This window comes from Schistocerca nitens, chromosome 7 (assembly GCF_023898315.1).
Source record: "Schistocerca nitens isolate TAMUIC-IGC-003100 chromosome 7, iqSchNite1.1, whole genome shotgun sequence".
Lineage (NCBI taxonomy): Eukaryota > Metazoa > Arthropoda > Insecta > Orthoptera > Acrididae > Schistocerca > Schistocerca nitens.
The window spans coordinates 282147550-282163323 of NC_064620.1; the positions used below are offsets into that span (position 1 = coordinate 282147550).

The 15774-nt window shown below is 41.0% G+C and overlaps 1 protein-coding gene across 1 annotated transcript in view; it reads right to left on the minus strand.

Annotated features, from left to right (window-relative positions):
* LOC126195573 (ninein-like protein) overlaps positions 1–15774 on the minus strand; it is a 143946-nt gene that overhangs the window by 73749 nt on the left and 54423 nt on the right. The window contains exon 10 of the mRNA XM_049934199.1: positions 12863–13014. Coding sequence (XP_049790156.1) covers positions 12863–13014 — 152 coding nt within the window. The remainder of the gene's footprint in view (positions 1–12862; positions 13015–15774) is intronic.

A 15774-nucleotide genomic window follows, 5' to 3' on the forward strand; every position in this document is an offset into this window, starting at 1 on the left:
GCCTTGGAAAGAGCCCACCTGGGCAAGCTTCTAGATGAAGGATGCTGGAGTAGGGACAGGAAGAGTGGAAAGTGGTCACTACCATACAAGTCATCATGTGCTCTCCAGGGGGCAGATGGGAGAAGGCCAGGAATGCAAACCGAGAGATCAATGGCCAAATATGTGCCATGTGCTACACTGAAATGTGTGGGGCACCTGTATTTAGGAGGCAAAGGTCGAGTTGAGTTAGTAGGTCTTCAACATCTTTGCCATGGGCAGTGACCTTGGTTCCACCCCAGAAAGGGTTATGGGCATTAAAATCACCCTTAAGGAGAAAAGGTGGGGGGAATTGCGAAATGGGTGCAGCCAAGAAATGGTGCAGTGCGTCACCATCTGGAGGGAGGTAGATGTTACAAATGGTAATTTCCTGCCTTGTCCACAACCTGACAGCCACAGCTTCTACATGTGTTTGAAGGGGCACAGGTTTGCTACAGACAGAGGGAAGGATGAAGATGCATGCTCCACCTGACGGTCTTGTCACAGGCAGGACAGTTTTTGTAGTATACCTGATAGCCACAAAGAGTGGGGGTCCACATTGTGGGAAACCAGGTTTCCTGAAGGGCAATGCAAAAAGCAGGCATACTGGTTAAAAGCTGACATAACTCAGCCAGGTGCGAAAAATAACCTCCACAGTTCTACTGGAGAATTGACACTTTGTCATCTGGGATGGCATGAAGTGACCAAGGAGGTAAATTAGGCCTCCGCATCACCTGTCACCACTGGTTGAATGTTTGCATCCAGTACCATTGCATCCAAGGCGTCGGTGACATCTAGGTCCTCGGGAATGCCAGAATTTCCACCTCGTCCTTGGACGCAGAGCCATGGGGGAGTGTTGGTGTGAGGGGCACTGGATGCTCCCATTTCTTAGTGGACTTCTTCTTTGAAGCTTTGGCCTCTCGCCACTCCTTAGGGGCTTGCTGGGAGGGCTTCTCAGAAGTAGCTTCAGGGACAGAGGGAGACCCTCAAGCCCTTTGACCAGCAGCCAGTGGCTCCCAAAGTAGAAGCCTGGGGAGCAACAGAAGAAGATGTGCCCCCAGCCAACTGGAGGGGCAGGAAGGTGGGCGGTCCTGAGGGCCCACTGGAGCTACATTAAATAATAGGCATAACGGCGCCATCGAAGGTGACGCCGTCGTGGTGGCAGCTTAGGAAGAGAGCATTCCTGAACAGGGTTTAGCTTTTCATATTTGAGTTTAGCCCCAGGGTAAGGCAGCCTGCCCAGGGTTCTGTACTCCATAATTTTGCGCTCCTTTTGGAGTACCGGGCAGTACAGAGGGGAGGGGGCGCGGTGCACTCTACAATTCACACAGATGGGAGGAGGTGCACATGGAGTATTCGGATGCAGCGAACGTCCAAAATCTCAACATGTGGCACTGGAATTGCACTGGAAGGACATGTGCCCAAATTTCCAGCACTTAAAGCACCACATAAGGTGAGGGACGTAAGGTTTGACGTCGCATCAGTATACTATCACCATGACCTTTTCAGGTAATGAATCAACCTCAAAGGCCAAGACAAAGGCACCGGTAGCAACAACCATTGTCTCTGGATTCCCCATAAATGTGCCAGATGTAATGAACACCACACCATTCTAAATTGACACATAGCTCATTGTCGGACAACAACAAGAGGTGGCGATGAAAAATAATTCTCTGGATCACGTTGAGGCTTTTATGGGGAGTGACCAAACAGGAAAATTACCCAACTTGTCACAGACAAGTAGCACCCAGGGCTGGGTTGGGGATGCCATCTGAATAAAAACCGGCCCATTGCGCATTTTGGACAGTGCTGTCACTTCCCCAAACTTTTCCTCCAAGTGCTCAACGAAAAACGGAGTCTTCGTATCCAGAAAGGAGTACCCATCAGTTCTGCTGCACACTAAGTAAGGAGGCAAATATGGATCCTGTCATTCTGAAGCCCTGCGTTCCTCCCAAGGTGTTGCTAGGGAGGAGAACGATTTAGGGTCATACCTGTCAGCATTGAAATCAACCTTTCCTTTCTTAGAGACTGCTGGGGCCATTCGGTCCCCAACAAAACATGACTTGGTTCACTTCACTGCGGGTCATCTGCCCTGATGCCACCTACTCTGATCAGGGGTTCTCCCCATGGGCACCACCCAGCCACAGCGAAGGCCACCTGGCACAATGTCCTTCGGCGGGAGTCCTGATGCTCCAACAAGTCAGGCATCTACTTCTTGTCATATGTGGAGAGTTTAAAGCTCAGGCATCAGCAGTGTGATCCCTGTGTTGTCAGGGGGCTACCACCAAATGGATACATGATGGCTCCACCACAATGGACTGTCTACTGTGCTGGATGTTGGGTGCCGAAAAATCCAATTTTGTCATGGGGGTGCATGAGGACAGGAGACAATGGAAGAAGATGACATGCCCCAGAAGATGTCCTCACCCAAATACTTGAATTGCAGGTGGGGATGCAAAGCCATGATAAGAAGAGGTGCACGAGACTGAATCTAATTGCACTATGGATAACTGGTCAGCACGAAGGCGTCATTCTCCAAATGTCCCGCACTTCTCCAGAATTTGGAAAGTGGGAGGTCAAACCATAAAATGAGACCTAAACTTGTAGTGCCAAAACGTGGGAGACTCCTTTTAGTCACCTCTTATGACAGGCAGGAATAACTCGGGCCTATTCTAAGCCCCGGACTCACAGAGGGATGTATGCAGGTTTCACTCTGTCAGCTGAGAATGCAGGTACTCCTGTTTTGATTAATTGATATGGGGCTTTTCATGGGGGTTGTATTGATGGTTTGACACTGTCTACTTGTAACATGACATGTGTGCCTGTTTGCAAGTCACGATGCATGTAGGTAGGTGTCGTTCCATGCCACGAGGGTGAATGCATGCAAATATGTTCCCTAAGACATCAAATGAAGTCTGAGTGGTTGTGGTCAGGTAGCTGTACAGAACATGGGTCAATGAACTTGCCAGGCAGATGAAGTTCTTCCCACACACAAGCTCTGCTGGTGATGAATCCAAGTTTGGTTTGTACGCAGTGCGAAGTCTAATCAAGACAATGGGTAAGGCAGCTGTCCAATGAGTATCTAGATACATCAGTGCAGCCTTTAAAGAATAGTGCCAACTTTCGACCATGCCATTTCTCGCTGGGTGATAGCTGGTTGTTCTGTGATGGAATGCGCCACAGAATTTACTAAGTTGAATAAGTAACTCTGACTCGAATTGCCGGCCGCAATCTGTGCTTGTGTGCAGCGGACACCTGAAGTGCGAAACCCAATTTGACACAAAGGTAAGGAAATAGCTCATGGCCAATGAGTGAAGCAATCAATTGCATTTAATAAATAGCGCTAACCATTGATGGTGGACGTGGGCCTACTAAGTCAATGTGCACATGTAAGAAACATGTTATTGTATCTGGATAATCTCCAACAGGCACATGCACATGGAAAACCTTACTGTACTGACATTGAAGATGTGTATCCAATGCAGAGGTGCAGCATTTGCTATGCTTTGCTTTTCTGCCTCAGAAGCAGAGCTCATCGCATCTGTCCATTGGACAAGTGAATTCCCCTTAGTATTATATCCACAAAGAGCTGCAGTCAGCGGTTCTTGCAACTCAGCTCAGCAGGGCAGATGAAACCGGACAAAATTCAGCATTCCTATAAAGGGCATAATTCTTTTATGGTTTCTTGCTGTGGAATCTTCATTATAGCTTTTATTTTCTCAGGTGGTTGCACTGTTCCTGCTGACAAAATCCTAAGAAGTTAATATGTGGTTTATCAAAAGCACACTTGTCAGTATTTAACAACATGCTAAACTGTTGTAACTGCTTCAAAACGTCCACCAAGTGTTGCTGGTGCTGTTCTGCAATGGTTGAAAAGATAAGGATGTCATCGAGGTACGCAAAACAGCATGCATAAACCACATATCATGAAGATACTCTTGAATAAGCCAAACGACATGATTATGGTTGTTCTCAGAATATATCTGCCAGCCACAGGAATTTGTGTAATGGCTTTTGCACAGCCACACCACATAGAGCATAGTTGTAATCTCTTGATAGGGGTGCAGGGTATCTGTCCGAAATGTCATTACATTATGTGCACAAAAATCACAGCACAGATGTCATGCACCACACTTCTTGGGCACGATCATGGACTGCTAGTAGGGCAAATATTACCTTCCCTGATCATAAACTCAAATTCTGCTTTTGCAATAATAAGATGATCAGGAGCTAAACATCTTGGATGACATGAAACTGGTGGGCCATAATTCCTTTTGGTATAATGTATGGTGTTGTTATGTACCTCCCTTGGAGCCCTGGTGGTTGTGTTATGATGGGAAACTTTTCAAGCAGCTCAACAACTTGTTTTTCATCATTTGCATGAGCTTGGCTCTGCGTGTTGCTGTACTGCTATGGACTCCAGCTGTCGAAAGTCCAACGATGCTATTGACGAAACTTGCATTCGTCACACCTGGTAGTAGACAATAATGCACCACGAAGTCAACCTCAATTATGGTTCTGTGACTTTGGCAATGGTGAAATTCCAGGCGAAGACACAGTGCAGTCCCAAGTCCAGCTCAATATACTGTGTATCGTAAGTTACTATATATTAAGACAGAACAAAGTTGGTGGCCAGCAATTGTAGAGTATAGTACATCAATAAATGCACAAGTCTGGCCCAACATCCGCAAGAAATTATTGGCCCATCTTTAGATCACTAATAAAAAGACACCGAGACTTCAAGCAGCAACTGGATGTGCCTATGTTCGACTGCCATTGCCATTTAGGTAGGTGCAAGGTAGTGCACTTGTGCACCTGGTCTCCAGATATCCACTGACCAGCGTACAGTATGTGGCTGCACTGCGCCACTAAGGCTCAATGAGTTCATCATGAAATTACTACGTGATCTGCAAAAACATCCTCTGTCACTGTTGGAGCTGCAACAAGACAGCAGTTCACTTATCTGTTTAGCTACAGCGTCTACCTTATCTGAGAGGTAATCATAAACTGCATGTGTCACTGCCAATGACAAAACACTGTTGTACAGTACTGCTACTGCTTTGATTGATGCTGGAATTATTGCATCTTGAATTCTGTCAGCCAGATCTGTGACGGCACATCTGATGGCATTTCCATCTGAGATGCTATAGTAACTTTAGACTGAGGCCTAAGACGGTTATTCCACAGTGTATGTAACAAGGTGCCAGGTACAGTTCCCAGGGCACCCTTATTGCATAGGTGTCTCAGATAATGGCAGCAGCTTTCTGTCTTTGATATCTTCCTGTGTTAGAGCTTAACACAAGCTGTGATAGCCAGCCTGTGTGGCCATGCAGTTCTAGGCGCTGCAGTCTGGAACCGAGCGACCACTACGGTCGCAGGTTTGAATCCTGCCTCGGGCATGGATGTGTGTGATGTCCTTAGATTAGTTAGGTCACATAGTGCTCAGAGCCATTTGAACCATTTGAGTTTGTGATAGGATTCGTGTACAGGAGGAGGAGTAATAATGTCTTTGACTTCAGCTAATTTGATTGAACTGATTGTTACACCTGCACAACGGAGGCATTTTCACAAGTCATGGTACAGATTTCCCTTCGGCAAGCTCTGAGTCTTATGTTCTCAAAAAAATTCTTTGATCACTCTCAAGAGTTTGTACTGCTTCTTATGGTCTTTATAGGCTGTCCATGACACGTGAAGTCATGTCAGAGTCATCATTGTTGGTATGGCTAAGTGTTAACTGTCAGAACTAATTATGTTTTGGCAACTCAACTACAACAACATAAAATATGAACATTCATGTACCAGGAATAATAAACTTTTATTAACGAAAACAAAACACAGGAGAAGATACTCTGTAAGCACTTGAAATGCAGTTTTCTGCATTAGATTAGCATAGTCAAGATCTGCCTCTGCCAGGAAGTTCTAACACTGTGTCACTTTCATGGAATGTTGCAACCTCTGATGCTGAACATCACCACCTCTGGTGACTAGCACATGAACTCTTTGACAGCTATGATGAACACAGTAGTCGATGATCTTGACCACTTCAGGGTAATACTTCCCTACCAACATTACCATCACTTAAAGAGTCTTCGAGTGTTACAAATATAGCAAGAGATGCTCACAAAATTATGTTAATTGCATTTGAATAATAATTAAAATGCTGTAATTTTGACAGTAATGGTTATTTGTTGTACTTAGCATTCAACTGTAACATACTGTGACCACAGGTATTGAGAAAATTACTGAATACTAGGGAAATTTGAAACTCAGAATGAGCAACAAAAGTGAGACAAATTATGGAGTATAATTATAGAAATAAAATGAAAGAAAATGTCAGATAATGATTTTGGAAACTTAGGGCATGGAATAAAAAGCTGTAATATATCTATAGTATCCAAATCTATTCATTCATTCCCATACACCCTATAATGAAAGAGAGCCTTCATGGATGTGGCACGAGGTAGCTTATACATTAAAAGGTCGAAGCACCCACCACAGAGTACTTCTGTAAATTATACAGGGTGATTATAGTTAAACTTTCACTACTAGAGCCACTGTAGAAGGAAAACTATTTACCACATGGGTAACAAACTTTTTAGGAATGATGTTCAGACTATGCAATGCAGGATTTGTGTCATTAGTAGTGTTAGTGCTATAACCTGCTGTTGGGCGCCGGTAGTGGTACGGCGACGTAGTGTTGAAACACAAACATCAGTGCGCATTACAGTTGCAGACAGCTGACATCAGTCTAGACAAGGTGAGCAGGGCTTTACTCGTAAAGCTGTTGTACCAAAACTACAGCAATGGTGCTGCTGATCTTTGTGAGGATAGACACATTAAAGGAATACGGAGAGGTGATCCTTCCGCACTCAGGTTGAAGAACATGATTTGGAAGTTCACATTAACTGGTAATTTGGGAACTGCCAGTGGGAGAGGTTGATAGCCAATTGTGCCACAAATTGTTCAAGAAGTTACTATTGCTACAGCTAAGAATGCTAGATGCAATGTGTGATCTTCAAGCAGTGCACAAGCAGTGTCATGACAACATTCTGTGATCCACTGTTTGGAAAGTGCCGCGAACAATTGTGAAATTGTATCCCTAGTGCAGGTCCAGACTGTCATGGATAAGATGGTTGTCACACTGAGCAATGTTTGTAACCTGGAACATAAACATGGTATGCAATTAACAAATGTTGCCCTCTCATGTAGAAATTAAAGTGTGTTTCTCTCAATGATTCACTCATTATTTCCTCTTCACCATGTCCTTATGAATGTTTCCACACAGTTTCATCATTCTATGATCACTTGTTTTCCATGGGAGCCCCCTCAACTAGTGAAGTGTAATTATAACCATCCTATACTGCCAACAAACTGTGACCAGTGATAATCTACTCATAGACTTGCTCAGACAGCCACATGTATTGAAGCACCCACTTCCAGGGAACTGAAAAGTGTGCTGGACCCACATAGAATCCATCTCACTGATTACCACTTTGACCACCAGTGGTTTCTGCCTGAAACCACCATTTTATTACCTTATTCTAAAGTACTCATACCTTTAGCATGAAACCATCAATGATGACAGACACATTTATGGATGCACTTCTAAGAATGTAGTGCACTGTAGCAATCACTTACAGCATTCCAAGCAACAGTTGTTGCAGAGATTGTCCTACTTGATTTTAGGACATTTTAACATTCAGCTTTTTTTAAAAAAAATATTGATAATATTGAGGATATCATTGACACTGAAAGTAAGTATATCTAAAGTTATTGTAATGTAACTGAGTTTGTACTGCCACTTTTATGAGTGGCTTTGAAATGAAACCACCGGGGCAGTCTACTGTGTGGTGTTGATACAAAATGTATTAAACTACCGGCCCATTTTTGCTATTTACGATAATTTGTTTTAGGCATTAAGAGTTTACGAAAATTTCAAGATGTGGGATTGCGTCTACGAAAAATGCAAATTTACTTTCATATATATCATATGAAACGATATGTCATTGAAAACTGTATGACCTAGGGTTCCAAAATGAAAATTTTCCAATTTCTTCTTTTACTTGTTGCTTACTATAGTAAAAGTTAATTATGTAAAAAGTTTTAGACTCAAACTTCTTTTGTACTATTGGGACAAATGGAGTTAAGGATGGGGGCCGGTGTGCTCACCAGCCTGACAATGGGGTTTAGTTGGTTTTCCATATCCATTTTGGTAAATACTAGGCTAGTTTCCAGGTTCCTCCTGAGTTACTGAATGTGCAGATAGCAGACACTTTGAGAAACAGTGTTACATTTGACCTTGCACTGTACACTAGACGCAGAGAGAAGGAGAGCATGGATTCCTTCCTGTAAGAGAATGGTGAGGTGGGGAGGGGAGGGGATGGGAGTAGGGGGAGTGGGATGAGTGAGGAGAAGCCATACTCTAACATGCCTTTGAAAGTGGTGACCCTATTGTAGTAATATGCAGGTATGGTTCTCTGTAAAACACAGAGGAAGTACCATACCAGTCCAGACATAGGATTGGCTGGATATAGGGCAACAGAATGGTGATGTGTGCATGGACTCTACTCACACTGACAACTACTGAAATCACTTCTGGATTACCTTACATATGTATATGGCTGTTAGGAGATAAAACACCACTTTGAAACTGGTCAATCTCCTTAACTAATCCACTGCTGTTTTTCTTCAATATTTCAAACCAAACATTCATGCAGCTGTACACAGCACACTATCAGCTGTCTGTGCACTAGCAAAGTCAAAATCTGTTTCATTCAAATGACAGATTTATGGAAATTTTACATCCCTGGGTTCAGATATATGAACCTGAATATAACCTAAAACCTTTCGCTCCGATAAAGTTAAAAAAGCCACACTAATTAAAACACAAATAAATTGCAGAAGAGTTGGCTAAAGAAGTATTCTTTTACTTTGTTTTTGAATATCTGTGGATTTTCAGTTTTTTGTCTGATGTCTACTAGCAACATATACAGTTTTTCACCAGAGTGTAAAACTCCATTCTGAGACCTAAATAGTGATGCATAACATATAGGTAACCCAGAAGTCTGTTAACATTTGAGAATTAAATGCTTCACAATTTGTGTAGACAGAGAGGTAAAAACTGACATGTCCTTGAAATGACTTGTGGTTCTACAAACAATCCCCGCCAAGCGATCTCGCACACATGTAACAATATGGGGTGGAGTGCCATCCTGCACAAAAGTCATAACTTCCAGCTGGTGTTCATCAGACAAGCTAGGGAAGAAGCAATTCTGTAATATATCAGCGTATGTCACACCCATAACAATGACAGTTTGAAAAACAGCATCCCACATTTCCTTGAAGAAATGGGTCCGATCACAACTGATGCGGTAAATCCATATCACACTGTGATTTTGTTGTCAAGCACTGGTATTTCCTGTAGCCCAGATTCTGCAGTTGAGGGTGTTTACAGACTCTCCGAGTGTGAAATGGGCTTTATCGGTCCACAACACATTAGACAACTAATCATCATCTTCCCCCATTTTTAGAAGTGCCCACACTGTAAATGTTCTCCATGTCACAAAATCAGTGGCTAACAGTTCTTGATGGTGCTGGATTTTGTATGACTAGCACTGGGGTACACCTAATTACTCTCCAAACAGTAGTGCATGGAATGCCAGTGCAACATGTGACTTCATGAGAGCTGATTTCACCATGCATAGATGAACCTGGAAGTCATAATTTGTTCCTGAACTGCCTGAGCAGCAGTAGCACTTGTGACTCACTGCCCATTACAGGGCCGATAATCTAAAGAATAAGTGGCTTCAAACTTCATGATCATTTTCTTCACAGCAACACTTGCCACAGAACTTTTACCTGTTCAGATACCCTTCTTATGCTGATAGGGTTGTGAAGCTGCAGTAGCAGATTCTCCATTCTGGTAGTAAAGCTTCACTAACAGCACATTTTCTGACAAATCAACCTGCCACAATTGCTGGCACATATGGTTCCCTCTCTCACTACAGTTCATTTTTATAATTTTATAATGCAGCATCACTGATGTGTTGCTGCCCAGCACTGTCTGTTGGGTGGTTTTTGCACTTAGTTTAGGTTTCAATAAAACCCCATGTTATTTCAGGCACATGTGTCAAGTTTTATCTCTCTACCTACACGATTCTGTGAATTAGTGCAATTTCAATTGTTAATAGAGTTTTGGGTCACCCTGCACACATTTTTATTTCAATTATTGTAATGATGAACTGCACTGTTTATCATAAAGGAATATAGGTACTGAATGTACATGTAATAATCCACAGATCCCTGGAGAGACTTCTGTAAGATGTTCAGCTATCAACTTTACACAGTATTCTTACAGTACACTTCCGAAGAATAAATACTTCTTTGACCTTCGCTGCACAGTTATAGAACAGTACTGAATGAAAGTATACGAAGTATGCTAGCAATTCTATCTGCAAGTTAACATAATGAGAATGATAAATAAATGAAAAGTTGGAGAGAGCTGAGCTTTTTGAGTACCTTATCCTTGTGCCACTGTTACTATTCAGCATCTCCATTCAGATAATGGAGTAAACACAAACAGAAATTCAGAAAAATTTGTTACATGTTAACACATTTGTCAGTTGTATGCAACTGAAAGTTGAAATATATTTTTGAACTATTTGAGTTTTTCTAATCAGTTTAAATGGAGATATTCCTGCAGAAGCCTGCACTCGCATTAGTGGCAGTTTTTCTTCTCTTCCATTGAAAGTCTATACTCTGGTAGCATGGTGAAACTGTATCTATACTAAACTGCAATTTTCTTCAATTCTAGTACAAAATTTGTCACACATCTGTCTTTTGGGAGACTTTTTCACAAACAATTTAAACAAAGGAGAGCATAGAATACAAATAAAAAGAATAGATCAATAAACCAAGAAAAGTCATTCCTAGAAGATTAAAAGATTGTAAAACAGAAATTACACATATAAAATAGCCAAATCATATACCAACAGACTTTTTGAATCATTATTCTTCAGATTGGGTTGATGCAAGCTGCCACAAATTCCTCTCCTGCACTAATCTCTTCATCTCAGAGAAGCACTTGCACTCTATATCCTCAATTATTTGTTGGATACATTCAAACCTCCGTCTTCCACTACAGTTTTTATGCTCTAGCACCATATAGGTTATATCTTGATACCTTAACATATGTTCTATCATGCTATCCCCTCCTTTTGGCAGTGTTTTTCATATGTTTCTTCCTTTGCTGATACTGCAGAGAACCTCCTTAATCCTTACCTTACCAGATCACCCAATTATGAACATTCTTCTGTAGCACCATATCTCAAACACTTTGATTCTCTTCTGTTCCAGTTTTCCCACTGTCCATGTTTCACTATCATACAATGCTATGCTCTGAACATACACTCGCAGAATCTTCTTCCTCAAATTAAGGTCTATGCATCACATTACTAGACTTCTCTCGACCAGGAATGCCCTTTTTGCCAGTACTAGTCTGCTTTTTATGTCCTCTCTGCTCTGTCAATCGTGTGTAATTTTGCTGCAGCAGTAGCTGAATTCTGTTACTTCATCTACTTGTGATCCCCAATTCAGATGTAAAATTTCTCATTGTTCTCATTTCTGCTGTTTCTCATTACATTTGCCTTTCATTCAATTTACTCTGAATCCATATACGGCACTCATTAGACTACTCATTCCATTCAACAGATCCTGCAATTTTTCTACACTATTACTGAGGATAGCGATGTCATCAGCGAATCATATCATGGACATCCTTTCATCTTGACTTTTAATTCCACTCCTGAATCTTTCTTTTATTTTAACTACATTCAAACTTCTGACCTTACGTACTCTGGCTTGTAGAATGTTATCCCATCAATGGTTATTCCAGTTTTTCCTCATGGTCACCTCCCACTTGGCAGTCCCCTCCTGGAGATCTGAATGGAGGAATAATCTGGGATCTTTTGTCAATGGATAATCGTCACTTTTTCAATTACAGGCCACAAGTCCTGTGGATCTGTAACCATAGAAAGACCCTTTTTATGACATGATCTTCAAGTCTTCATATTATGTGACTGTACCACCACAGCCTGGATTCTGAGAGTTTTTAGTTTATGAGGACAACTTTAACTACCTCTTATGCATTCACTGTGTACTATCTCTCACTATATCAAAAGAATTAAAAATAATAATAATTTCCTGAAAAATTTTAAAGAGGCATATTGGCTGACCAGTACTCATCTCCAGGAGTCAAAATTACAGCACTGGTAAAAGACATATTAGAAGCAAAAAACAATATACCAGCTTTTGGAAAGATTATCTCTGTCATCATGGAGGAAAGAGGAATATGTTTGGAATGATTGGAAAGGGGGGCAAGATCACTCCAATCCCAAGCTGATACAACAGAGCGAGGCAAATATGTTTTGTTTCACAGAACATGTCAAGCTGAGATAATGCAACCACATGTGCAACATTTTCAGATGTGCAGTTGGTCCAGACATCCCCTCACAGATGACAGCACCCATATGCATGGAACCCCCTATCTGCTTAACTGCTCACACACACAGAGATCCACTGCAAGTATTGGCCATCAACATATCTGTATTTGAATCCTGGCATGTCTGGGATGCACATTAAGAGGCCTCACTAATCTTATACTGCTCGGAACCGTTGATTTTCTAAACCAAGTAGAGTACATCTCACAAGCAGTCATTATTTTTGTGATTCTACTTTAAAAAATTAACCCTTTTGGGTATAACCATTATTTATTTTTAATACCCAAGTGATAACATAATGAAGTAATATCATGTGGAGAGAAAAAAATTGTAATTGAACCATGACCTACCTAGCAAGCCTTGATAACTGTACAGTGAGTGCTTCTATCTTCATCTTTAATTCATCATTGCGATCTCTAAGCTCAGTATTTTCTGTCTGAAGCTGCCCAACTTGTTCAAGAAGAGGCTCAACCATGTCTCGACTTCCTTCCAGCTCACTAATCTGAAATAAAACATTACCTACCTTTAAGCATTGGTATACATACTTGTTTATTAATCTATTAAATGGAGAAGATAAGACAACTACATAGTGGCAATACCATCAGTTTTTAAAGCTTAACGACTTTTGAAATGCATAGAAAAAAGGGCAGTAAATTGAGTAATTCATTTCAGTCATAGCAAAAACTAAAGGCACAAACTACGGGTTGAAAACTAATTCTGACTGAAAAAAATTAAGCAGAAGCAACAAAATGAACATGAGAAATAATAACAATTAATCTTTTAAAAGAAGGTCCTCAATGTCTGCATGTATGTACCTAAAAGGCAAAAATAATCTGCATGTGTGAGTTACAGATTGAATAAACTCTAATAGGTGTTGCAGTCTGTGGGCATGATGCAATTCGTAATTTTTCTTAAGTCAATTTCTGTTCTCAAGTCTGCACCAAATTCTCAGCATATCATCTATAGTCTGTAACACATAAATTTTGGCTGTGTATCCCACACTGGGTCTAGTTTCTGTTGTCAAAAATCTCTCAGTTATATCTAATGTGTATTACATCCTTCCATGAGCACATCCCAGAAATTCAGATATCCTTTCCATTTTTTTGTTCTTCTTTGAGCAGAAGGGTGCGAGTCCAATTTCCACAGTTTAACAGGACACAATTCCATCCCTTTGACTGGATGTTATTTCTATTTGTGCATGTTACTCCAAATACAAAAAAGTTTTCAAAACAAGCTTACACCTTTTTGTTCAAATAAAGTTGTCACTATTCCCTGTAGGAGCGCTTTACTATCAAATATTTCCTATACATGGACTTACACCTTTTTGTGTAAAGCAGAGCTATTTATTGGACAGTGAAAAACCAGTTAAATTTTATTTGCTTCAGTCAATTTGCAACAGTCGAGTAATAACACTTTATAGTTGTAGCTTTATTTTATAATATTCTTTTCTTTATAGGTAAATTAAAATTTTGGTGAAAATCCTTTCACAGTAATGTGGCTCTGCCTGGTGAGTAAAATTTCATATCCAATATCTAGATCATCATCAATGAATAACTGTCTCTTAACTACAGCACTATATAAATTAATTTATAGCAGTGTACAAAAAGGATGCTTAAGATATAACAATTACATACCTGTGACAGTACCATCAGTTTTAAAAGCTTAACAACTTTTGAAATGCATGCATGGAGATCAACATTTTTGAAAGTAGCTCCTTGAGTTGATAAGAACCAAGAGAGAAGTAGATTCGGAAGTAGATGTTGAAGAAAGACAAGATGCTGCTCTTGCCATGGATCTAGATTATGAAGATGTCTATCAATGAATCAAAGCCAAACTAAGTTATAAGTGTTGAATGGACCACTGAATTCAAGCAATGTATTATGTTTGCTGTCTGGTGGTGGCAATATATGCTATGTGCGACATACATTAGGCTCTCAGCGGAGATGCAACTCTATACACTACGTCAGCAGTCAGTGGGTGATGTCTGCCCCACCAGCCATAGCATTTTCTAATTGGAGGTCATTTCTAAGCACACAAACCACCTTCACATGATACCAGGAATTATGTAACCTGTGTCCAATTAAACACAAAAACAGCTGCTGAAAGATTTCCACTGTTATGGCCTTTAGAAAGCCAGTCACATAGTTTTGAATGCTCCCCAGAGAGCCGAAATAACGTCCTTTTAAGACTTTTTCAATTGGGGGAAAAAAAGTCACATGGACTCAGGATCAGGTGAAAAGGGGGGCTGTCGAACAACAGGAATGCCATTTGAGGTCAAAGATTCAGTGATGGAAGTGGCTGTGTCACATGGAGCATTGTCATGATGCAGCATCCACTTGTCTGCAATGTCCGGTCTTACTCGATTCATCCTTTTGCCGAGCCTTACAAGGACATCTTTCTACATCTACATCTACATGGATACTTCACAAATCACATTTAAGTGCCTGGCAGAGGGTTCATCGAACCACCTCCACATTTCTCTATTATTCCAATCTCGTATAGCACGCGGAATGAATGAACTCCTATATCTTTCCGTACGGGCTCTGATTTCCCTTATTTTATTGTGGTGATCATGTCTCCCTATTTAGTTCAGTGTCAAGAAAATATTTTCGCATTCGGAGGAGGAAGTTGGAGATTGGAATTTCGTGAGAAGATTCCGTTGCAACAAAAACGTCTTTCTTTTTACGATGTCCAGCCCAAATCCTGTATCATTGCTGTGACACTCTCTCCCATATTTTGCAATAATACAAAATGTGCTCCCCTTCTTTGAACTTTCTTGATGTACTCCGTCAGTCTTATCTGGTAAGAATCCCACTCCGCGCAGCAGTACTCTAAAAGAGGACGGACAAGTGTAGTGTAGGCAGTCTCCTTAGTAGATCTGTTACATTTGCCAATAAAACACAGTCTTTGGTTAGCCTTCCCCACAACATTTTCTATGTGTTCCTTCCAATTTAAGTTGTTCGTAATTGTAATACCTAGGTATTTAATTCCTTTTAGCACTCGTGTGGATGACCTCACACTTTTCATTATTTAGGGTCAACTGCCAATTTTCGCACCATTCAGATATCTTTTCTAAATTGTTTTGCAATTTGTTTTGATCTTCTGATGACTTTATAAGTTGATAAATGACAGCATCATCAGCAGACAACCGAAGACAGCTGCTCACATTGTCTCCCAAATCGTTTACATAGTTAAGGAACAGCAAAGAGCCTATAACACTACCAGGGGGAATGCCAGAAATCACTTCTGTTTTACTCGAAGA